The sequence below is a fragment of the Saccostrea echinata genome, unplaced genomic scaffold (assembly GCF_033153115.1).
Source record: "Saccostrea echinata isolate AGI-Se365-2 ecotype Australia unplaced genomic scaffold, CSIRO_AGI_Sech_v1 ptg000037l, whole genome shotgun sequence".
NCBI classification, from domain to species: domain Eukaryota; kingdom Metazoa; phylum Mollusca; class Bivalvia; order Ostreida; family Ostreidae; genus Saccostrea; species Saccostrea echinata.
The window spans coordinates 1,109,302-1,134,531 of record NW_026889786.1 but is presented as its reverse complement, the minus strand read 5'-3'; the positions used below and the strand labels follow the sequence as shown (position 1 = coordinate 1,134,531).

The following is a 25,230-nucleotide window of genomic DNA, read 5'->3' as shown; positions in this document are numbered from 1 at the left end:
AGGAGGCATAAACTTAGAAAAATCGGGATTTATTTTTTAGACGACTTCAGAGCACAAGAAGGGTACACAGATTTTCTGCCATTGTGTTCCACCATATAAGAGAACAAGGGTACCCCCTTACCCCTCCCCTTCCCATTTTAGCTTTCCTTTTTTTAGTATCCATATCTGTGTTCACAAATTAACCCTAATACATAATAGCATATCTAGTGCAAATGTGTATTGTATCCCAACCTTGCTTTCTAAATAGAACAAGAACACGAATTAGCAGGTACATTATCTTTCTCACTTCCTTGGACCTCAGTTTCTGTATAACCTGGTCAGCCAACCAAAATTAATTGCAAAGTTCGGAACTGATTTAAAAAAAAAAAATGATCTGAGGCTCCTATCTCTTCTGACAAGACTAATAGCCAAAATAAACATTTCTAGTCGAAAAAAGTTGGAAAGAAGAAAAGGATGCTTCTACATGTTGGTCAATACCTATGCCAAGCCAGTTTGATTAGCTAATCTCTAAAGAATGTTAATCAGATGCATGTCACAAAAAGGATGCGTCACCAATTCTATCACAATAGCCAAATCTTGTCCTTGATCAGGCACGTTATGATGAGAAAAAACTCTATAAATTTAATATCTGGCTGTTGCAATATTTTGGTATTCAATACGGCATGCAGTTTTAGTGCTAAGTCACATGAACCAGTCTACAGGGATTTACTCGCATAACTGCAAGACCTAACTTCATGCAAATTAGTCATAGTACAGGCTACCAGCAAGTAAACATAACAAGATATTTAACAGTTGCAAAGTACATTTTCTGCTTTGCTCAAAGATATCCATACCTTTTGTAGGATTATTTTTTCCAGAAATAATAATAAATTTTGATCATATGCTCTAGAGCCCATACATCATAAGTTTGTTTAACAAATATTGATTATTTGTTTTACTTCTCTACAGTGTACTTACTGCATGATAAATGCATGCCATCACCATGGTAATTGTGTTTTGATACCATGCAGAGAAATATTTTTTTTAACAACATGCCATAGCATTTGTTTTGGTACAGCTCCATCTGTGATGGAACAGACACATTGCGTGCTTTCTTGTAAAAGTACTGCACTTAGAAATCAACCAATGGATAAGCCACAACAGAGTCACATGACAACTTACTTCCTTCATTGGTGATGACAGTTATAAGCTGCGACACTGGACCTTCCCCTTTACTGGAGTAAGCTAGGACACAAATTGTGTATGTGTCATTTGGCTTCAGACCTGTTATAATAGTTTCATTGGTGTTTGACTGGACTTCTTTGTTGTTCCACAGAATTATGGGTAAATCTGCTTGCAGAGTGTAGAACACTCGGTATCCCTAAGAAAAAGAGAACAGCGTTAAGAACATTTCTGCATAGAAAACTGTTATAAATTATTCCAAAAGGACTAGAATATAATTGTGGTACAGATTATTTTTCTTCTTTTTTTTATTTATTTATTTATTTTGGTCGGCAACAACCTGTATGACACCGTTTGGTTTTTCTGGAGGTAGCCATGACACACTGACTGTGTTGGAGTTAAGAGCCTTGGCGGTAACATATCTTGGAGGTGTTCCAGGTGCTGCAAGATAAAAAAACATCCAGATTCATAAAACAAAATTAACTTCACTTAAGAAGCTCAGCCAACATTCTCTGTCTGGGACAAACATAATTGTCTAACTTTGCATCTTATAATTAAATTAATCAATAAAATATGCCTTTGCAATGTAAATTGTTTTGCTTCAGTGAAAATAATACTTGGAAGCAAGATCAGCTTAATTGACCATATTCAATTAGAAATGTTCATGCCTCCAAGGACAGAAGAAGTACACAATTTGATAAACCATGCAAAACCATCAGTGAAAATACAAGTATTTCAAAATATACACAAGTGATATTAAAATGAAAAGTGACGAAAAACTTGACTTAAAATATTTTTTGTTTCAGCTTTAAGTCAACTACCTGAGTACTAAAGGACAGTTTTAGAAACTGGGTGACCTTGGAACATATTTTCACCAAAGGCCAGTTTCTGTGTGTACAGTATAGAAGAGATGTGGTAAAAAGATTAAACACAATTTGACTCCCAGTAAAGCTAATCAAACTCTCCCCATGATGTCCGACTGCCTGCGTCTTGCCAGAAGCAAGCTAACCCAGGCGAAACAGTATATTCAGACTGACAGGATGTAGCGTATCTTACACGATAACTTTTTTTTAAAATAAAAAACAAAATCTCATCCACAGCTTATAAATACAGGCTGGCCAATAAAGTATCAAATTCTAATGAATTCAAAACAGACTTATGAAAATCGCAGTGAGGGCATGATAAGTGAATTTGTTGCAGACATAATTCCTTGATCACAGCACCATATGTACCTTCTTAGTATCCATAAATTAGGACATCTGGATTCTGGACATTTCAGAAATACTGTATCTTAACAATTATAAAAAGTTTAAACATGGATAATTTTGCCATGGGTATAATAGTTTGCAGTATCAAACTATCCTTAATCAATGCAGATCCATTATTTAAACTCTAAAATTCTAGGAATCCACATTTATACAACAGGACTAGCAAAATTACTAGTATGACAATATTGCCTTCATATAGGTTTACAGAAGTGATATCTAACTCAATTTTAGACTATTTAATAATTCAGAAAGCTGCCAATATTCTAAAATAGATATACAAGCCTATTTTAATCATAATGTTGAAAAATACTTTATAAACAGCAAGGCACCAAACAGCTGGATGTTGGCACATTTTCATGTATGACATTCTCTCTGCTTGGCAATTGATAAAACCATCTTTAATACTTGTGAAATCTTTTGGGGAACAAATATTTTGGTCTGGAACATGAATTGATTCAAGTTTAAAATGTTTACATTAAATTCATATTGTTCTAAACTTTTTAAGTTGTTTATGATATCCTCATAAACATTGATCCCAGTTAATTTTTTTTTTTCCTTCAAGAAATTTGTGTTCTCATTGTTAAACAAGGAAAGTAAAGTTTAAGGGTATCCCATGAAGTAGCTAGAGTGGTGTTATCACTGGTTTGACATATAATAAAGAACTGATGAAGTGCATTCCTGAATGGCACTCTTCATCTGTCAAGTCTGAATTTCTTCCTGCTTCTGCTACTAGGCACTCCCACTGTTTAAGCCTGGATATGGTGACCGAATTCTTGAATTTTCTGAGTGATGAACATGTCCTTGACTTTCTTCAGGGCACTCCCACTGTGAGTCTGGATAGGGTGACCAACCTCTGTGAGTGATGTCCTTGACCTCCTAACTACCATGGTCCTTTATCTCCTGGTCCTGTACTTTAACTGAAGATTTGGAAAAGATGCATGCATCTCCAGCAGAACTTAACCAGCCTTCTGATTTAGACTTGTACTACAGAAACTAAAGGGTAAGACCAGCAAGATCTCAAAGGTAACTTTTTTTGAAAGAGAAAAAAGTATTTCATTTTTTCCTATCATTAATCTAAATTTAAAAACATAATAAACAGCTTGATAACTAGGGCCTTCTTTTTTTCCTTTTATCTTGTTAGGTAAAACACAAAGAGTGGGAGATGCCAAATATTTCATCAGCATAATTTTGTAAAACTTTGAAACTGAAGATTCTGTATCTAGAACCCTGTGAATTTCTGTAAAACTTTGTTTTCTAAACTTTCCTCTAAACACATCAGTACAACAACATAGGCTTGATAAGATCATTCTCAGAATATACCATAGCAAAGTTACCCAAGATGTTGAAACATTTTCAGTGCATTTCTGCACGAAGGCACAGGGGGATTTGGCCTGATAAATTCTACTCCTCAGTGATCAGATAAGATTTTTTTTCTCCTCTTCATCTAAGATTTGCTGGAAGCATAGATGATGAATCATGTTATATGGGTTTACATAGAATAACCTACCACCAATCCTCCTCATTGGAAAAAGATTGACAAGTACAGATGTTGGAGAAAAGAGAAACGGACCTCATTAAAAAGTAATAAAAGTTTACCCAAGCTAGTACAGGTGTATGTAGACTGTAGAGTACATACTGGTGTAGTATATATATTATATATATCAAAATTAAATACTAAAGACGAGTATAAATCAAGAATTAAAATCAGAATTATAAGATCACATACAAAAAGAGAAGCATTCCTGATAATTGATACTATAGTGTACCACATGAGTCACAAAGGAGTCGTTGTATAAATCATTAAGGCCAAAAACCTTACAGACAAAAAACAGATTTTTCATCTTCATTTTTTAGACCATTGACAATTCCATTTCTTGTAGAACAAATTGTTCTATCGATTCTAAAATCTGTCTACAGAAATCACTTAAAGCTTGTACCTGGGTGATATAATCAATGTGAGAGTCATTACTCTGTGATACGCAATTAACTTCAGAAAAAAATATATGTTTGATAGAAATGTTAATTTCCTGCTTCATCATGCTTGTGTAGGGCTTTTATTTCATTTCTTTGATCACTGTCAAAGACAACAAAGTAGCCATTAATTATTTTTAATCAATATGGCATCACTCACCATTACCTAACCAGCACTGAACTTGATACATTCTATAAGCACATGTCAAGATTATATGATAAGTTTTCAATATCATGAAATTTGATCATATACTTGAAAATATTTAACATAATCAATTAATAAATTAAACGTGCTAGTCAATAAGTGTCACATTTCTATCAAGCATTATCATCCAGTTTTTAGATTCCAAGTGGAAAATTCCAAGTAATTATTAGAGAAAGTTATCTATCACCCTAAATAGTGTTTATAGTTGACTGATTATGCAATGTCCATTCACACCCTGTACTCTCAGCAGGGGAGGGGGCAAGATGTGTTTTAACCTCTTATAAACACAGGAGGGGGTTAAGTCTGCCGTGCAGTAGATAAGCTATTCAGTTTGCCCAATCTCTGCTACAGGATGGGTTGATAGGTGATAATCAGTATCTGTAGATTGATGGACACTAATTACCTTATGGCATGTAGGTAAATAACTAACTCGTACAATCCTAGCCATGTTCTAACCTCTGTAACAACATGTATACACAGAGTGCACTGGGCCAAGTTCATTGCAGGCTACTTTATCTTCACAATTGTATACTTGTTTTGGGTCAAATTTCAAGTGTTTGGTTAGCAATAATTGACAACAGAATATTAAAACAGCAGCTCTTACATAGGTTAAAATAATAGAGCTTCATCCTAAAGTTTAAATGATGCAAAATCATTGAAAAAAATGATTTTGTAACATCTGCCAAAGATAATGGATCATGCAATTTTCCATAATAATATTCTGCAGAAGTTTGTAATTTTGAGACCAACCTAGCTCTCCAGTTCGAACTTCAATTGTATCACTGCTCTGACCACGGCCATAATTATTTACACCTACAACACGAAATTGGTAAACTGTGTAAGGCTGTAGACGTCGGACAGTGAATTCCGACTTTTTGAGAGCACGAGTTTCAATCCACTGAAAACTATCGTCATCCTTGGGTTTGTACTGGATCACCGCTTCGTTACTCCCGGCATTCCACGTCAGCCTCACAGACTGGGGAGTCACTTCCCAGTGAGTTAATCCTGTAGGTTTCTCTGGTACACTCTGACCAGTAATTCCACTCAATAATACCAATATAAAAACACATCTTGCAGTACAATCCTTGTAGTAAAAGCTCCTAGAAATTAGTTCCATATTGTTTGACAAGTTTTCATCAGGTTTCAAAAAATCCCAATCTCTCTTAGAACAAGAGAGTGATCATCACATTATGTTGCTGCAATAGGGTAAATTAATTCCCTGACACTAAAGCTGTTAACAGAATTATTGATGAAACTTATCCTTGATTGCCCGTTCTAATTAAATTGCATGTCACAGAAAAAACAATCCTTTGTATTGTTTTGCTTTCATTTTGACTTCATCACTTGCAACACAGGGAACTTCAGGCTCATCACTACTGAGAGGTCATGTGACTCTCTTCACTCACTTGATTGGTTAATCATTATCTGTGTGGAAAAAGGGGGGAACTTCTCATCATCCTGGTAATCTGGTTGTCATAGCAACTCACCATGTAACACTCTATGTCATGGTGTGTCAGTTAAGAAATACAGTGCATTGAATGTAGTCCAACATCTTTTGATATGTGCTAAACTTGAAAATGGCTTTTTATCAGAATTATCTGACAGATAGAGGATAAAAAAAGCATTCAATAACATACATCTATGTGATAAGACAAAGATTAGAGAAAATATGAAGCGAATAAAATTTGGTGCTCTCCATCAACTGTTTTTCAAAGCTAGTTCCACCAGGAATCTGATAGGAATCTTAACACTGCCTTCATACTTATCAAATGTTTTTCTAAGAAGCTAGTGCTCTTAAATTTCTGGTTTTGAAATTCAAAATTTGTGAAAGGAAGAAAAAAGCACTCATACATTAACAATTGATTAAATAAACTAAACATTTTAGTGGGCAAAAGAATTTTTTTTTACAATCTTCATCAACATATCTACATAATATTCTGTGCTCTAGTGTCTACTTATACTAAGTTAGGAGTGAATAAAAAAGTTACCTTAAGAAATTAATAAGTTTCTATGGTAATTACAATGTGTATTTCATATAAACTACATTAGACTATGGTCCATTCAATCTAATCAAACAACAATCTACCAAAGAAGTCTAAGTTGATTCAGAGGTCCCGAGATAATGATCAAAGGCTGGAGGGGCCCCAAGATGATCATCAGCATAGCCTGATCAATTTTTTAATGACTTTCAATACCACCTCCCGAGAAAAGTATCAACAAAAAGCACATGTAAATCTCATTACCTCCCCATGGCTCTACAGCTGTTTAATTAACCAGTGAAAATTGGACAAAGATAAGACATCACATAAAATACACAGACGAGGAAAAAAAAATAGTGTGTATAGTGTAAATATGTGTAAGGGTAGAAAAAACATGATATAATAACTCCCTTACAACTTAACAGCATGTTAGAAGGCAGTTCTGCAATCTTATGCATGTTGCATGTTCTCAATGAAAATACCGCAAAATCTTTGAGTATTAGCCGATTCTTATTAACCACTTTTTAACAGGAAATCCAAATTAATGCGATAATCTTGAGGCAGATGTTGAATGCTAATTTAGCTGCGATTCATATCTACTCTGTAGCACTGCAGTGTAAAATGAAATGCAAACATGCTTCAAGAAATTTGATAATAAGTATCAGACCTAATCCCATGCGAACAAATACACATAATGAGCATTTTCTAAGAGATGTTATTAAGAAGTTGAGTTTTGGAGGGCAATTGTGTTCACTAAAATAAAAGTAGATCCTCAATTCATTAAAATTTCCAATTATCTTGGTAATGATAAGACAGTGCCAAAGAGCATACAATATATTTTTCCTTTTATCAGTCTAGTGTAAATCAAGTTATATTAGATATACAGAATTTCAAATTTTTTACCCAAAGTCACAATAACCCTATATCAACAGCTGAATATGATGCAAAGAAATGTCATGAAAGAATTGATTATGTATAAGAAGAAACTGATACAGATTATATTATACACTTAAAGATGATTTTAATCATTTTTATATATATAATTATGATAAACATCAGATCCATGCTGTTTTTGTAAGGAAACTATGTGAAATAGCATACCACTACTCTTGGCTGCATAAAAAGGAGATGGCAAAATGAAAAAAAAAAATCAAGTGAATTTGGCTTATACAATCATACCATAAAGTGAATACTTATTGGAACGTAACATTTTTTTTCTTAAAAGAAAAAAATATCTGAAAATTGTCATTCTATTTGATGTATTTGGTATTTTTGACATAAACTGCATTCTTTTGACTACTGCTTACTTTAAATTTTTTTTTTTTTTTTTTTTTTTTTTTTTTTTTAAAAATTGAATACATTCAGGAATATTTGTTGAATCTTTATTACAATACTTATTACATGCACGTTATGCATCAAAATAAATTCTAAAAATTGATTGTGAGTGTAAACATTCAGTTAATCATTTTCTTAAATGACTGGCACTAAAATTTAAGGTGATAAGAACTGAATTCTTAATTATAATGAAATACATTCCCATCAGGACATTACTCAGGTACAGTACAAGTTAGTAAAGTTTTGTTAGTATTTTGTGTATAATTTCTAATGAATTAGACCACATGTTGCTGTATAGATATTTTACCTTTAACTATGACCTCCCCAACATGTTCGATGTTCCCTAAGTCAGAGGACGCCACGCAAGTGTAGTTCTTGCTTTCTGTGACATTTTTAAGTTGAAGGACATTTTTTCCTATGACAGGTTTTCCAAGTTCTGTGGCACCATCTCGCCACATGACATGTGGCATAGGGGATCCGACAGCCACACAGGTCAGATTGACACTGCCGTTGGGGTCCACCTCCACTCTCTTTGGAGGGAGGGTAAAATGAGGGGGAACTCTACGTACTGGAAAAAAAGAGTCATAATTCATTATAGCTTTGCTATATGTCATGTAAACATATTATTTACAGGTGGGCTTTTTTGTAGCTTTCTTGTCATGAATTCTTGCATACATTGATGAAAAACAGCAGAGTAAAGATGCTGCCATTAAAATGTATTGGCTTCATAAACTTAAAATACTTCAAGAGCAAAACTTAATGAACATTCAGTAATTGCACCTGAATCAATCTACAACAGCAGTCTTCTAAAAATTCTGAGATAAATGTAAGTTAAGTTTTCAGATAAGACTAGTTGGCATCAAATAATATATGGGAGTGTGTTTTTTAAACCGAAATCCAAAAAAGATATCATAATTTGATGATGGTAGATTCAACGAAAAATATATTAAATTCAAATCAGCATGATCTATTACCATGTTTAAGTAGGGCTGGTGATATGCAGGAATAAGACAGGGGTGTGTTCTAAGATTACCTGATATTAGCAGTATCTTTGATTAACCTAGCATATGTTACATCACAAATAACCCCCATATCTAGCACACCGTCTATAGGATGCTGTTCCATCTTTAGATATGGTAGCATGTTAAGTGTTAACCCACTTATACTTGTAAAGTATAGGGAAGTGGACACAAGATCATATTGATTAATCACAGTAAATACAAGAGGAGAAAAAATTAGAGTTCATAATAAGAGAAAAAATTTGAAAAATTTTGAGTAAGGAATAAAATTGTTAAATGGGTAACAATATTCACGATACAAAACTTTAGTTTTATTTACATGATTTATAATTTTTTTCTTTAACAGAGTTCTTATCTTTCATTCTTTTTGTATGCAAGACGAAGAGTTCTGCAGAACTACTTATGTCAAAACTGACATGATGGTATGATCATGAAACATTGTTGTCTACCTTTTATCTGATAAAGCCTGATGGTATCTAACCCCTAGGTTTAACAACCTTGTAGTACATAAGAAAAAAAAATATGAAAAGTCTCTGTTTGTGATAGTAGACAGATGTTTCTTAAGAGTATTCTAGTCATCCTTCATTCAGTGTCATGCCAGTCAACAGAAATAATTTGAATTGGTTGTACATATAGGAAGCTCTACCAGATCTAAGGGAGGAAACGCCATAATCTATCACTGCAGCAATGTATTGGTCCATTGCCATCTGAATCTTATTCAACTATTAGGCTAAACATTATTCTTTGTTCAGCAGTTCAGCCTAATTGATGGGATCATGTTATTCATTCAGATTTTTTTCTCCCCTCAAAGAAATAATCATTTGTTATGCTATTCAGAATTTATGATTTCAAGAGCTGACTCTTGTGTAGTTGTAAAATTTGATTTATAAATTGGCATGTTTTTTTCTCTCTCTTTTTTTCCTCAGCAGCCACTTATGAAGATACACACCTCTGATGTATAACATAGCAGCATAAGAGTATGCCACTCCATATTCATTGGTAGCTACACATTCATACTTTCCATAATCCGACTCTAAAGCCTTGGCTATCCGTAAAGAGCCTGAAAAGAAAATGATTGTTCCATTGATAAAGAGGAAACACATTCCAAAATGTTAATATTTCAATCAAGCTATGAAATACAATTTTCAACTGATACATAAATACTTGAATTCCCTGTGGAATGAAAATTTTCTGTAAAAACAGAAGGGGTGGGTGGGTGGGTGGTTTATAGTGCTATTTCTTCAAGAGGTCAGTATCAAAGATATTTTTTACAAGGTCTTCTTCAACATGTAAATTTTACAATATTTTTAATGTGAATGCTTTCAGTTTTCCCTTATTTAAACATTACCTGTACTTTACAATTTTTACTTGAGCTATTTTTCTGATCTCTAAAAGTTTCAAAGGTTTCACCTTGCCTGCATCCAAAAATAAGTTGACATCTTTTAACTATGAAAAACAATATAGATATCACAACTGGTGCCTATCCTTTAAGGTTACTGACTCAGTTTGATTCTCCTGAAGTTAACAACCCACAGAATCACAATGAGTCAATCCCCCTCAAGACAGACATTATCCAGCAGGTAGACTATCTGTACAAATGCTTTGATATTTAAAAAAATTATCTGTTGGGGGGAAAGATGCATTCTTTTTTTTATTATTAAAAAAAAAAAAAGATGTACAGAATTTGTTAAATGTGTGCCCTAAAAATAAAGTGTGTGTGTGTGTGTGTGTGGGTGGGGTGGGGTGGGGGGTTAATTTCTTTCAGATTGAAAATACAAGGGGCACCTATAGGGTGCAAGAATTGCAATATGTGACCTCATCAACAAGTTATTTGACTCATTTACATAAATATGTCAATGATTCATTTGTGCTTTAGTTTTTATTCTTTCTTGTAATCTATATTCTACAAAGTACATGTAACACCATTAAGTTTTAAAAGGTGGCTATGTTGCAAAATAACTATTCTTGCTTAAAATATTTGGCTGTATCATTTAACCTGTTTCTGTGATTGTGAGCCGTTTGTTGTCACCCAGATCTACAGGGATGCCATTTTTGAACCACTCGATGTCAAACTTGTGTCCATTAGCATCAGCTTGACACTGCATGATGGCAGGTTTCTCTTTCTCAACAGATTTTAGCTCTGGATTAACAATAATTTTGGGATATCCTACTGGAAATTCTGTAAAAAAAAAAAAAAAAAATAACGAAGATGAGTAATCTTTGACTTTCTTATTTCTTGATAAATAGTGCAATATCTCCTTCACTAAATAAGCTGATCCATTTCTGTTGTTAACATTTCAGTACGTGTGAAATTCCACATTCAACTGAAAAAGTACCTGTATCCCCTCAATCTATGACATTTGTTTGACAACTGATTGTTCAGTATCACTAAAAAAAATCATTAGTGAATAGAAATCTATACATTGTGGTCTATATATACCAGTAAATACATTTTTAGTAAAACTTTGATGAACAGTTTTGCACTCTTCAATGATAAAACTCATGACAGTTTAAAAATCTTTCTGGAAAATGTTTTAACATGATAACAAAATGCCAAATTGTAGGAAAAAATATACACTGAAGTAAAGTTTTTTGATAGGGATGGTCCAGAAGAGAGACAGAGAGCAGGAATTATGGGTAGACTGGGTAAATGGGAGGATTATGGGAAGGAAAATATAGGCATCTCTACTTGTCAAACAACAGTGGAAAACTGCAGAAAGTATACAAAGTTTGCTTTGTATTGTGCAATTATACAATAGACCACATCTATTCAAAATTTGAAAAAAGCTGAAAGAGCTGCCTTGCTCACCTGAGATTTTCTAATTTATGAAAATGCTGAAATATAAACCAACCAATGCATCAGCCTGTTGTAACAAATTTTATCTAGGAAAATATTACTTGTGCTATTTAATGACTCAGCTATTTAAAACTCAACAACAAAATTTTTAACTTATTAATTATAATGTTAATAGAATTTTATTTCTATAATGCCTTAGCTTTCTTGTTTAGCAGGCATGTTTTATCTTTTTGTAGCTCATATACACCCTATATTCTCAGGTGAGCAAAATAATCTACAGTACCTTAAATAAAGTTCTTGTGTTGAATCTGAGTTATCTCTCTTGGTTCACGACAGTTGTGAACCAACTTTTACGTTACAACACTTATTCAAGATGCAAATGAAAAACAGATAAAGAAAATTGTTGTTTTTCTCCATCTTGGGGTTGAGAAATTTGGATCCATTAGAATAAAAAGCAAAAAGACATCAATAGCTACCTTTATAAGTTTTTTTCCATTTAAGATATTCACCTGAAATTTATAGCAATCTATTTTCTAAGGATGATAACACATTAGATTCAAAAGCATTATAAATTTACTTAAATGAAATAATAATTTTTAAAAAACCCACATATTTTATCCATATCCTCTAAATGATTTTCAAAAAATAAATCACATGACATTTGTCTCCAAGGCAGCTTATCATAATCTGTGATAAAAATAGAACATGATATATAAATTTTATCAGAAAGACACTTTAAAGCATAATTTGCATTAGCCCAAAAGTTCAAGATTTGGAATAAAAAATAAAATATTTCACAAAATATGCTTCTTTTGTGAAAAAGCTATAAGGTCTTTTTTACTTTATCACAGAACAAAGTAGCTGCATTTTTATGGCAATTAGACAATTAAACTTAGATTAGAGCTGATGACTAACTCCTCTCATAACATTTTGTTGTTCTATTCTTCCTCTAAAGAAGTCATGACTAGAGCTTTGATTTCCATGGTAACTGAGACAAAATCAATACTTGGTGTATAGTGCAGCATAGGCTAGTTTGACAAGGCAGAGAATAATTCTAATGACCATTTTCTTTGTCCGCCCAGTGACATACAGAAATCTGTCTTCCCTACAGTGACAGTGAGGGCGTCACTTTGATACATTTTATTCTGGACCTTTAACACTAGCCAATAATATCTAAGAGTACATGTCATAGAAAGTTACTGCTTTATCGCTATATTGAACATATTAAAGTGCGTATATACTTCTATTTTATTTTGCCAATTCTGGAACAGGTGAACCAAGTACATTGGCACTCCCCTTGTCAACAAATTCTGTCACTTGATAGCCTTTTAATTGTCATAACAGTTCCAATGCATATTTAAAAAGCTCAGCTTCATGACTAATGTGTATGCTGCAGAAACTGAACATATATATATGCAGAGGGAAAACATATTGATTGACTAATTGCTCCGTTAACGGAAGCAAAAATTTCTGAGTTAGTGAACTGCATATATTATTGTTGCTGGAAAAAAAATCATTTTAATTAAGAATCATTCATGTGTCAAAAACATCATCGGAGATAATCTCCTATAGTTCCGTTTGTGATTCCTATGAATGAAATCTGTCCCTTTGTCCCTCACGACTTCCAATCACAGGTTAACATAGAGAGTGTAAGATATATGGCACCTCTTTACATAGTTATACATAGTTATACATATTTGTGTTACTTCATACAAGGATGAAAATGAGATGAATTTTACTTTGTACATGTGAAATTTTGAGTTCCTTTGCACAAGGATGAAGCTGAAAAAAAATTGAGTTCCTTTATACAATGATGAAGATGCAAATTATGAGTTCCTTTAAATAAAGATTTGAGCTCCTTTGTTCCGGGATGAAAATGCAGAATTTTGAGTTCCTTTGCATAGGGATGAAGATGAAATGTATTGAGTTCATTTGTACAAGGATGAAATGAAAAATTTTGAGTTGCTTTTTTCAAGGATGAAAATGCAGAGATCTGAGTTTCTTTGTACAATGATGGTGGTGCAAATTATGGTTCCTTTTTATGGAGATGCAAAAATTTTAAGTTTCATTGAACAATGATGAAGATGCAAATTTTGAGTTCATTTGTGTAAGGATGTTAATGAAAAACATGGCTTTCCATTGTACAAAGATGATGCAAAATCTTCTTAAGTTTCTTTGTACAATGATGAAGTCTGAGTTCCTTTAAAGAATGAAGATGACAAATTTTGAGTTTCATTTGTTTCAGATGCAGATGCAAATTTTTTTTGAGTTCCTTTTTACAAAATCAAGATGGAACTTGATCAAAATTAAAGATGAGACATCCCATTCTGGATCAGTTGCAATACTAGCTGCAGAACTGTAGCGTTATGGTTTTATATATTAGTCTTTGACCTTAACGTTATGGTCAAAGACTAATATATAAAACCATAATGCTACAGTTCTGCAGCTGTTGCAATACATGATTACTTAATAAACAGCTGATGATTTTTTGCAAGTGTATTATTTCTGTTGTTGTTTGATTAAATCAATTTAATGCACAAAATGAACAACAAGAAAGACATCCCAAAGGGAGATAATTCCTAATCTTCATCAAAAAAAATACTAGAATGAGAACTTGTCAAGAAAAATTGATATTGGACATTATTTTAACATAAAATCATAGCAATTTATTCTTATGGGGAAAGAATAAGTAATTATCAAGTCAATTTTCAATATTCTTGTCATTAAATATTGAGCAATGCTGTTCTGCTATGTGAAGATCTTTGACAAGACACAAGCTTCAGCAGGGTTAAAAGTTGATAAAAGAAAAATAATAATCCCTGCATTGCCCTGATCATCCAGGAACAAAGCTTCTCTCTTGAGATATAAAAAGATCAGTTCTTAGTGTTGTGTGCTTCAGTGGAAATCAATCCATCTGACAAAACATGAAACATAATGAAAGATATCAATAATTTTTACCCTGTCATCCATATTTCTCTGAACTTCTTAAAATTCTAGCAATTGTAAATGCTTCTTTTTTATGAATATTACATACTTATCATGAAAGATATATTTTTTTGAAAATCTTCAAAAGACAATGTGTATTGCAAGACAGTTTATCACTCTTTCTTCAGGCAAATACTTCACAGACATTGCATTTCTAATGTGTTTTCCAATTCTATAATGGGTATTAAAACTTGAAAGGAGGCTAAACACAGCATCAAAAAATCAGCTCAGATCAAGGCAAATTTATCTCTGCCAATTATGGCATGATGAAGCCAAGTTTATACAGATGCATGGAAAGGGGGGGGGGGGGATAAACCAATGTCATTTTTTCATAAATGTTCAACCATGAACTTCAAACATTCCAGATGCAATATTGAGCAGTAATGCTGAAATTTGCAACAATTTTCTCTCCAAAATCCCCATCTTTCTCAAAATAAAATTCTTATACAAAGTCTAGTTGGTATGAGATGTAGAGTATAGTGACCAAGCAACATCACAACTTTCAAACCACACAGTCATTTGAACAAATTTAATGTCTTCTTACCGTTTCCTTCCCTGTCAATGCGGTAGACCTTCAGATGCCCAGTACTTCTGGCTGGATCCCCCACACCATTCTCAGCCACACAGGTAAAGGTACTACCACTGTCCTTGTTACGCACGGTCTCAATTCTCAAAATACTACCATACGGCATGTCTAATTTTTTGAATCTGTTCCTCCTTATATTCAATTTTTTCCCATCTTTTTCCCAATGAAATGTAGGCTGTGGATTTCCAGATGCTTTACAGACAAAAGTGACCACAAGTTCCTCAGCCACAGTCAGGTTCCGAACTTCCTGGGTAATTTGTGGTGCAACTACAAAATACAATGGGAAAGCATAGATAAGTTACAATTCTCTTGATAGGCCTTACCTTTGTGGAGACACTACATACAGGCATGCTAAGACATACATTCATGTAAAGAATACGGAGACATCAAATAACTCTCAAGGCATCTGCATACACCTTCCAGAGTTTTGGAAAAAAAATGGATGCTATATGTATGAATTTCAAGTAGTCATAAGCTGTCTCTGAATTACAAATGATGATGAAGTTGAGATACCTTATATCTATTTACAGGAGTCCATCAGTGACATTTATGAGTACCCGATATAATTTGTTACATTCTGAAAATTCTGTCTTTGCTATACATTAACGCCCCCCCCCCCCCTCCTTTTCATGTGTTATAGATATTACATTTTTTTCCTATTTTACAAATATATTTAGTGTATGAAAATGCCTTTAACTGCCAACAAATAAATTGTTCCTTATAAATTATCTTACTTTAATATTATTCATTAATATGCAGCAGGCTACACTCATTCTCTTTGTTAACATTCATATTCATGATGCCTTTCACTACATTTACATATTCATTATCTCATTACATAATACAAAATCATAATCTAACTTTCTTTGCATAGGACATAATTTAATGAGGAAAGAATGGAAGGAACAATTGCAGCATTTTAACAAGTAACAAATGACAAAATTGCACAAGGAATTGCATGTAGTTATGAAAGAAAGCTGGTTTGCAGGATGCAAAATCCATATATTACATTCTTTTTACTACGTAAAAGTATATGCAATACAAAAAAATTGCAATTACACTCTTTACAATGAGGAAAAAGAGGAATTTTAAAATTTCAATATATTCAGATAATGTTGACTTTTTAATACAACACCAACAATATGTAGCCTAAAATCATCCTTTTAAGAGCAAATCTATTAATCAATAGATTTCAATGTCATGTAAATAGACAGAAAACAAGTAGCTCTATTCAGGAGGGGAAAATAGGTTTCTTCTATTCAATTAAATAAAGTCATTAATCAAGAACCAGGCTTGCTCAGTTTTTTTTTTTTCTATCCATTTAAAGTTGTAGGAAATCAAGCTGCCACATCAATGTCACACACATAAATGTTACACTACAAAACCTGACAGGCAGACAGAGGGAAACAAATCAATTCAATTCTAACCCTAGTCTTCTTCTGCTTGGTTCTTTTATTTCTAATCTATTTGATACACTGGGTAAATCACTTTCATCTCTTGTTAGGATGATGTAGGTCATGATAGAAAAAAAGGTTTGATACCCACTCCCTGACACTCTTCCCAAAGGCAACTATTGGCAAGTTCAGATCAACATGTCATGCACTAAAAAGTACAAGAGATGGGTATATATTAGGGATGTCAAATTATTTTCCTTAGTCGATTATTCGATTGCATTATTTGAACGATAGTCGAATATTCGGAACATTTTCTGAAAAAAAAAAATATTTTCAAACTTCACTGCTACATGACGTATTTATAACTCAAAAACCCTTTTACTTAAATATATTTAAAAAGTACCATCAAAAGTAATACAACGTAACGCGTGGATAGCATGATTATATGAAATAAATTTAGAAATCTAATTCTCCAAAATGTATGATTTCAGCAGAAATCAGTAATCGGTCTGTACAGTCATGCAGTCAGTTTTTATTTTAGTAAGCATTAAAAAATTGACAGCCGATATTTTTTAAAGCTTATTTTGAAATAAATGGGGGGGGGGGGGTTTAACCTCACACTTTTTACACGTCAGGTGCCTATGAAATTGTTAAACAGTTAGATACTGCTTATTCAATTATTCATCGCTCTGGTTATCAAAATGTCCTTAAACAGTTTAAAATGTAAGCGAATTGTTTTAATAATAATTGTAATAATTATCGAAGTGTCAAAACATGTCACAGCTATAGTTTGTTCCTTGCATTTGAGCAATCTTAAGATAACAAAAGATAATTGGTACATGGTATACGTCCATTTAATATTCTTACAAACAAAGCCCAGCATATTAGTAACTTATTACAAAACAACACAGGCCGTTACTGGCAAATACTTCTCGCATTAGTGAAGCACTTATAAGTACATAACAGTATTTCTATACGTAAAGGGAAAATCAACCGCTTTTTTGTTTAGAAAAATTATCTTATCGCCTGTCTCTGAGGAAAGACATTTTCTCAGTTTTGTGATGAGAATTCCATCCTGTTATTACTCATTTATTGCTAGCGCTCGAGAGCGCTAGCAACTACGTTAGTCTATATTTCTGAAATACGCATGCTCGACTTCACGGGCATTCTGGGAAAACTACTGTAGATAGACTGTACGATAACAATTTCGTTTTGTCATACAAAAATAGAAATGATCCGAATTTACACTGGCCTTTCCTGTCTGATATGCGCGATATACATTTCGTAGGTTAGAGACAGTCAATACCAGTCTAGATCCGGATTCTCAATTTTTTTTTAAATTTATTGTCTAACCTACACATAAAAGTACAAGAAAAAATTTGGCCATATAATGCCAAGATTCTAGACATCTAGCTTTCCTTACAGTTTTACCATCTTAGTGGATAATTCCGGCAAGCTCGGAAAAAACAACAACAAAAACAAAAATCTTTTTCAGAGTATGTCGGAAAGACATGGCAATTTAGTGTTTATCATCTGAAAATACATATGATCTGAAGTTTCGTGTTCTGTTGTCTAACCTGCACGTAAATGAACAAAAGTAACAGTAACTCGGGTCTTATACAACCAAGACTGTTATTTCTTAAGTTGTAATGAATACATAGCTTTTTTAATCTACCTTCATAGATCTTTCCGACAAGCTCGAAAAACCGCGGCAACCTCGGATATGTTTTCCGAGCTTGCCGGAAAGGCCAGAAGGTGCTCATTGGTTCTACTGACCTTTTATTTTTCACCTCGAAATTGAAATTGCAGTAAAATACAGAATGCTTAAAGCACAGTTAGGAGTTGTGCCATTGCCGACGTGAAGCACACTCTTAGATCCACCATTCTGAATTGTGACCCCCCCCCCCCCCCAAACTCAACCACCAATCTGCCTTCCTATTAATAATTAATCAATTCAGCAAATTTAACAAATGGTTGGGATATCTTCTTCTGTATTTTATTATGCTACAGCGCTAGCTCACCAATCTTTTTAAAAGATAAGCTTGTTTAATTATAATAATATTCGAATGTCGTTTCGTTATTCGATCGTCGGTCCGTTCGACTGATGGTCGAATAGTCGACTATTCGTTGACATCCCAAGTATATATAGTTCTGTTTCAGGTGAATTCATTTCATTTTAAATGAAGGGACAAATTAGGGTGAGGTCCCAGTTTAACTAGCCTTTGGGATTATACTTCACTTTTTCTGTGATGGTGCTCATTTGCATTGTGTATTTAACAGATTGCATATGTATGAGTGATTCAAGGAAAGATTATTGGTTCAATAGTTTGAACTTGCCTATTGTTTCATTAATTTTTTATTAATTCCAAGGTACTTAAGAAGTCATAAAGCACAAGTTTGAAGCTCTGTTAAATTTCCATATTTTATAAGCTCTTTAATTTAATAAAAAGCTACGTCTAAGAGAAAGACAAACTCCTAAGCAAGTCATTTTCAGATTCTTGATTCTTCATTACAATATATCACTGTGTGTTTTTAAAATTGTATGTGTTTTGATTTCTCCTCATTTAATATCACATGTAATACTGTAGAAGCACAAATTTTCCTGGGGGATAAAATTCTGTTGATTAGTCACCTAAGAAGTTTCTGTGCGCATTAAATTTCATTGTTACAAGGTAACCCTCTTTAATAAATTGTAATATATAAAAATTCTAGTTTCGTTGATAATTGTTAACAATGAAATAAACGAAATTTAATCCCCAACGAATATTTTTGCTCTTATAGTATAAACCAGCCAATATTACTTATGAACCAAGAAGAGATATTTTGGGTTTTGAAATGCTTGCTTCTGTCTTTATAAGGCTGTGTAATATAACATCTATATCTATGACACAGACATGCAACCCATTAATGGGACTTTGTGTGCATTGAAATTCATAAATATTTAATGAAAATATTCAGCATCAAGTCACACAAATTGTAGCACTCAGAAAAGTGTCCCCAGCTTAATAGAACATAACTTTTGTTCTTGTGATTAGCAAGTTCACCATAATGCAATAAAAAGAGTAAATAAATAATAAAAAAAGCATTATGATGTACCAATGCCTGTTTGGTGTGCTTAATATGTAACATATTACACAGAACTAATCAAATATTCATTTTCATTTCGTGGATATGACTGTATTGAAAATAACAGGAAAACTGATGTCTAAATTATTTTCAGTTGGTATCTAATTTTTTTTTTCTTTTTTTAGATAAGGATTTTAATTCGGTTAAGTGAGTAACTAGCTTTGAATGCTAAAAGCTAAAAATCCATATACATTTTTTAAAAATTCGAACATCACAAGCAATATCCTTCAGAAGAACAGAAATTAGGTTCTATCAAAGAGGAGGTAACTCTCTGAAACTTACTTCCTGAGCTATTTTCTATCATCTCGGACTTACTATTTATATGAGGCAAAAATTGGTAGAAGCTGTACGTTCCTGTGGGATTCAAAAATAAAATCCATTGTATATTTACCTATAGGTTTGTAAAGGGTTGCAAAATTTTCCATGTCAATTATAAAACCAAAGTACTTTTGACTTGAGTCCCTTTCAATAAAGTTAATTATTCATATTTTATAGTTGATTATATATTTTGACAACTAAGTCATAAAATTGGGGACTGATAAAAAATATACTTTGATTATTTATGTACTGCAAATGATTCACAACTAATTAATAAATCATCAGCCCAAACTTGCATCATCTAAGTATCAGCAAGGGCAGATGAGGCCTGGTTAGATCAATGTTATAATTAGGAAATCAAAACACATATGTGTGTGTATTTCGAATAATTTAAAATATTTTGATGTTGCACAAAACAGTGAAATTATATATATATAAAAAAAATTAAAGCCATTTGGCCACCTTCTTCTATTCTATCATATTTTCAACATGACAGTAATACTTCCCACATTCATGGATTAATATTAATAAAATTTACTACCAATACAGTTGAACTTCATTATCTCAAACACTGATATCTTGAATAATACGAATATGTCAAAGTGATTTTGAAGTCCCAATTACTTTTTCTTTTGGTATTTTAACCTTGATAAATGAATCCTTGAATCCTCAAATATCTCAACGATTTTCTTTGTTCCACCGAGTTTGAGATAATGAGGTTTAACTGTACTTGATATTTTCTCCTGGAAGAAATTCTCCTTTATGAATACTTCTCCCTTGACTTATTTGCCTGTTAAAGTCCAAAGAATAGGAGTAAGATATACAGTATGTACTAAAGAATAACTTAAATAAGTTCTGTAATCCCTTATCAATTCCTGATTCTGAGGTTTTCTGTTTTTGAAAATGGATTCATGGGCCAAATTTGTGGGCTCTTCACCCACCCACCCCCCTCTCCCTCCCACCAAAAAATGTTTAAATCATTTTTGGCTGGAGGATTTGCTTTAAATTGGGCCCTGAACATGACCCTGCCCTGAGGATCTGCAGTCCCTGGATCCACAGCTTCTTTTCCCAATCATTTCAAAAATAGTATTTTCTCCCAACAAGCAAGATTTATCCCTAACAGTCTCTCCAAGAAATTAAGGATATTTGTCCCTTAAGAAAGAACAGTAACTCTTGAAATTATTGTTTATTTTAATATTCTGTAAAGAAAGCTTCACACTGAAATTTCTCATGCAACACTTATCATTTTATGCTTCTTCATATGATCCAAAGTACTTTGAAATTTCTGAAATGGTCTTGTAAAAAGTTGATATAGTATTTGGACTGTATTTTTTTTTAATAGAGAAAATGAATTTCCTTTAAACTTATTATAATGAAATGAAACCAGATGTCATATTTTTGTATTGATATCATATGCTATTTACATAAAATATTTTTTTAAGAATTGTAGTTTCTTACGTTGCGTTACGTTGCATGTTAAGTATCAAAAACGTACAATTTTCTCAGATTCATACAGTTTTTTAAATCCTAAAATATATTAGTTGATCAATTTTCTATCAGAATATGCCTAAATGATGCTTTAAATTCTTTAAATATTTGAGATTTTGTAATTTTCCCAAAATAATATGATATAAAAAAATAATGATGAAAATAACATGGAAAAATACACATCACTTTCTGAATTCAGTGATGTATTTGAGCATTTTCAGCTTTAACTTTGGATGTTCAGAACCTGAGAGATGAAGAACTTAGAGACAAGGTGATTAATGATTAAGGATAGGGTTGAGATGTGGAGGATGTGTACAGACAGTGTTGACTCCATCAGAATTTACAGATAATGTGGAGGTGGATGATCAGACAGTCTCCACTATAAGAATTTACAGATAATGTGGAGGTGAATGATTAGTCTCCACCATCAGAATTTACAGTGTGGAGGTGGATAATCAGTCTCCCCTATTAGAATTTACAATGTGGAGGTTATAGATGATCAGTAAAGCTTACACAGTCTCCACCATTAGAATTAACAATGTGGAGGTGGATGATCAGCCAGTCTCCACTGTTAGAATTTACATACAATGTGGAGGTGGATGATCAATAAAGCTTACAAAGTCAGTAATCCTTATTACAATGATTTCAAGAAATTAGACTAGAACTGTTCAAAAGGGACAAATACCCCCCGCTGGGTTTTTCAGAGAAGGTACCAAATCACTAATGTTTTCTAGATGTGAGAGGTGTTCACAATTTGCTTAAACATTTAGAGTGAAAATTTAATTACTCATTATATTTTTTTTAATGAATGAAACTAAGGTGCAGCCTAATAAAACATCAATACTATTAATTACAGTGTTTTTTATTACATTGAAAAAAATAGTTTGCAACTATCTGTCATCTTTGTGAGACATGACACTCTGCAAATTGATTGTTGAAAAAAAAATATCATAATTAATTATACAAAATCAAATTGATCTTAATACCTTTATATCAAACTCATTTTAAAAATAAAAGGCTGGTTCCAGTAACTATGTATTTTGACAGACATAAATTACAATTAAGAGACTTAGACAACAGAGATCTTTATTTCTTTCTGCCCAATTCCCAAGGAGATATAGATAAGACCTGCTTGATCAGCTTCCCACACTGAACTCATTAATTAATCTTTAGCTGGATGCATGTCCACTCATTACTCCCAAGGGACAAATGGATCATTTACACTATCTGCTATGTAATGTTAAAAACTGTTTTTAATACTTTGTGATTTTTTTTTTAGTTCTAATGAGTAGTTTTAAGCTGTAGTTCACATTTTTGTACAGATGTTCTAGATTCTATGTCTCAAACCTTAGACATGAACCCGAAATGACTAAATCAATAAAAATGAAAAAAAAAAAAAACACCTGTAAAATGCAGAAAAATTATCAAATAATGTTGAAAATACCAGGGGCACATCTTCATATGGTAAATAATAAGTGTACAAATTTTCATACAAATCTATGCAATAGTCTCTGGGAACAGATCCAGACAAAACCACATAATAAAAATGAAAAAAACACCTGTAAAATGCAAAAAACACAGGCGCTTGACGTTTTTAACCTTTCTTTCCATAAGTAAAAAATCCCCCATACTATAATAATAACAAGGTTCGTCACAGTCGCCATCTTGAATTTTTCAGTTCAGCTACTTCGCCTCGATTTTTAGTCTACAATGTGTTTAAAATTAACGGATACAACCGTTTCCCTCAAGTACTTACTTTAACTATGCCTCCACTTTCGGGCAATTCAACTCAAATCACATTAAATCCTCTCCAATTCTTAAAATGTCGCTTCAAACACAGTCTACTGCTACCGATTCCGTAAAACTTAGAAAAGGGAGGCCGGAAGTTGATGTTAGAACGTCACAATCCGGGAAAGCCCTTTTCTGATTGGTGGATATCTTGAGAGTTATATTAATATTAAGAGCTGTTTAAAAATGGAGCTTGAGCAGTTCTAGACTACTGGTACGTATTTTATAAATAACTTAGTAATATATATTGATACATCTATAGTCCCCAACTGTTTTAAGAAACACTGAAATATTTAGGATAAATAGTATACAATGTATTTTACATACAGAGGCGTAGTTACACACCTGAAAGTAAAGGGGGGGGGGGGGGCTTAAATCCAAATAAAAATTCAATTATATTGTCAAAACATAAATGCATTTACAATTTAATTCTGAAATTTAGGGGGGGGGGGGGGGTCTGGCAGATTTTGAAAATAAATTTAATTGTCCTTCACTGACATGGAAATAAAGCTGGGAAAAAATTGCCAGCCCACCCCCCCCCCCCCTCCGGAATTAATTGGTCCTCCCTTAAAAATAAATGAATGGCAATATAATCTGTGAGGCCACCGTAGGTCTTAGGCGAAGCCTTGATTGGGGCGGGGGGGGGGGGGGGGGGGGGGGGGGAGGGGAAGCTCCTGGCTTGTACAAATATTTCAATCACATTCTTGCAGGGAATAGCATGGTATTTGGCTTTCCTTATGAAAGACAAGACAGTAATATTGTTTCTAACACGAAGTTTAACTTTCTCGGAAACTTATTGTAAATGTACTTGAGGCATCCAGAATCTTTTACCGCTACATTTGTATCGTCTGCTCTCTGTTATAATATGTATTAATAATGTTCAACAACAAGTATTTTAAATGTTGGTAGCAAGAATAATTTTAAAATCATATACTACAGTGGCGGATCCAGGAATCTTGAAAGGGGGGGACCAGTTTGGGGTCAGGGTAGAGGCTCACAGCCACACACAAAAAATTGCTTTATTAAATCTTATGTATATTTTGGACACAAAGGGAGGGGGCGGGTCCCCTGTCCCCCCCCCCTCTAAATCCGCCAGTATACTACATGTATTTGATCAAGCCATTCGACGGTAATTAAACTTAATTTCTCAAAGGTCTTATAGAATTATTAATGTGTTATAGAACACTCACAATAGATTAATGATTTAGTTGGATTTGGCAATGATTCAATAAAAGATTTCAAATAGACGTAATAATATAAAATTTGATTCGAAATAATGACAATTAATAATTTGAAACAAAAATATTTGCCGGATGATGCTATTAATATTTTTTTTCTCTCAACAATCTCTCTCTCTCTCTATCTCTCTCTCTCTCTCTCAGACCTAGATTTTTTTTTTAAAACGATGTGTACTAACGCACTTGCGTATACTTGCAAAGACAGCTTCGCGCCTGTAGAAAGAGGGGACATGGAGGTTCAGTGATCTGGGCCAGCTCACCATTGTGATGAAAAATAAACATACACATATCTATCCTTCTTTTTTTTTTTTTTTATAATTTCCATCGCTTCCAAACACTGAAAATGGTACCACTATAGGGAAGAAATATTTATGCAGAATGCAAGGGGTCTGGTTTACACGAGAAATTAGTAACCAGAATTCCAGGACCAAACATAATTTTTATTTCCTCATGATTTTTTCTTCAACAAAATAAAAGAAAAAAAAAATATTTCACATATTATTTTTGATGATTATGGAAAGCATCGGCCTGCTCAGCATTCAACATGTCGAAAAAGTTTGTTACTGTCTTTG

At 33.1% G+C, this 25,230-nt stretch overlaps 1 protein-coding gene across 2 annotated transcripts in view; it reads right to left on the bottom strand.

The window, feature by feature from the left end:
- LOC133200151 (tyrosine-protein phosphatase Lar-like) overlaps nt 1-25,230 on the bottom strand; it is an 84,077-nt gene that overhangs the window by 31,876 nt on the left and 26,971 nt on the right. The window contains exons 5-10 of one of the 2 annotated variants that reach the window (XM_061335909.1): nt 15,265-15,573; nt 10,935-11,117; nt 9,888-9,998; nt 8,227-8,487; nt 1,502-1,602; nt 1,162-1,360 (exon numbers count right to left, since the gene is read on the bottom strand). In XM_061335909.1, the coding sequence (XP_061191893.1) occupies nt 1,162-1,360; nt 1,502-1,602; nt 8,227-8,487; nt 9,888-9,998; nt 10,935-11,117; nt 15,265-15,573 (1,164 nt within the window). Of the gene's footprint in view, nt 1-1,161; nt 1,361-1,501; nt 1,603-5,355; nt 6,004-8,226; nt 8,488-9,887; nt 9,999-10,934; nt 11,118-15,264; nt 15,574-25,230 lie in introns of those variants that run through there. The other variant, XM_061335910.1, reaches the window with a different exon arrangement.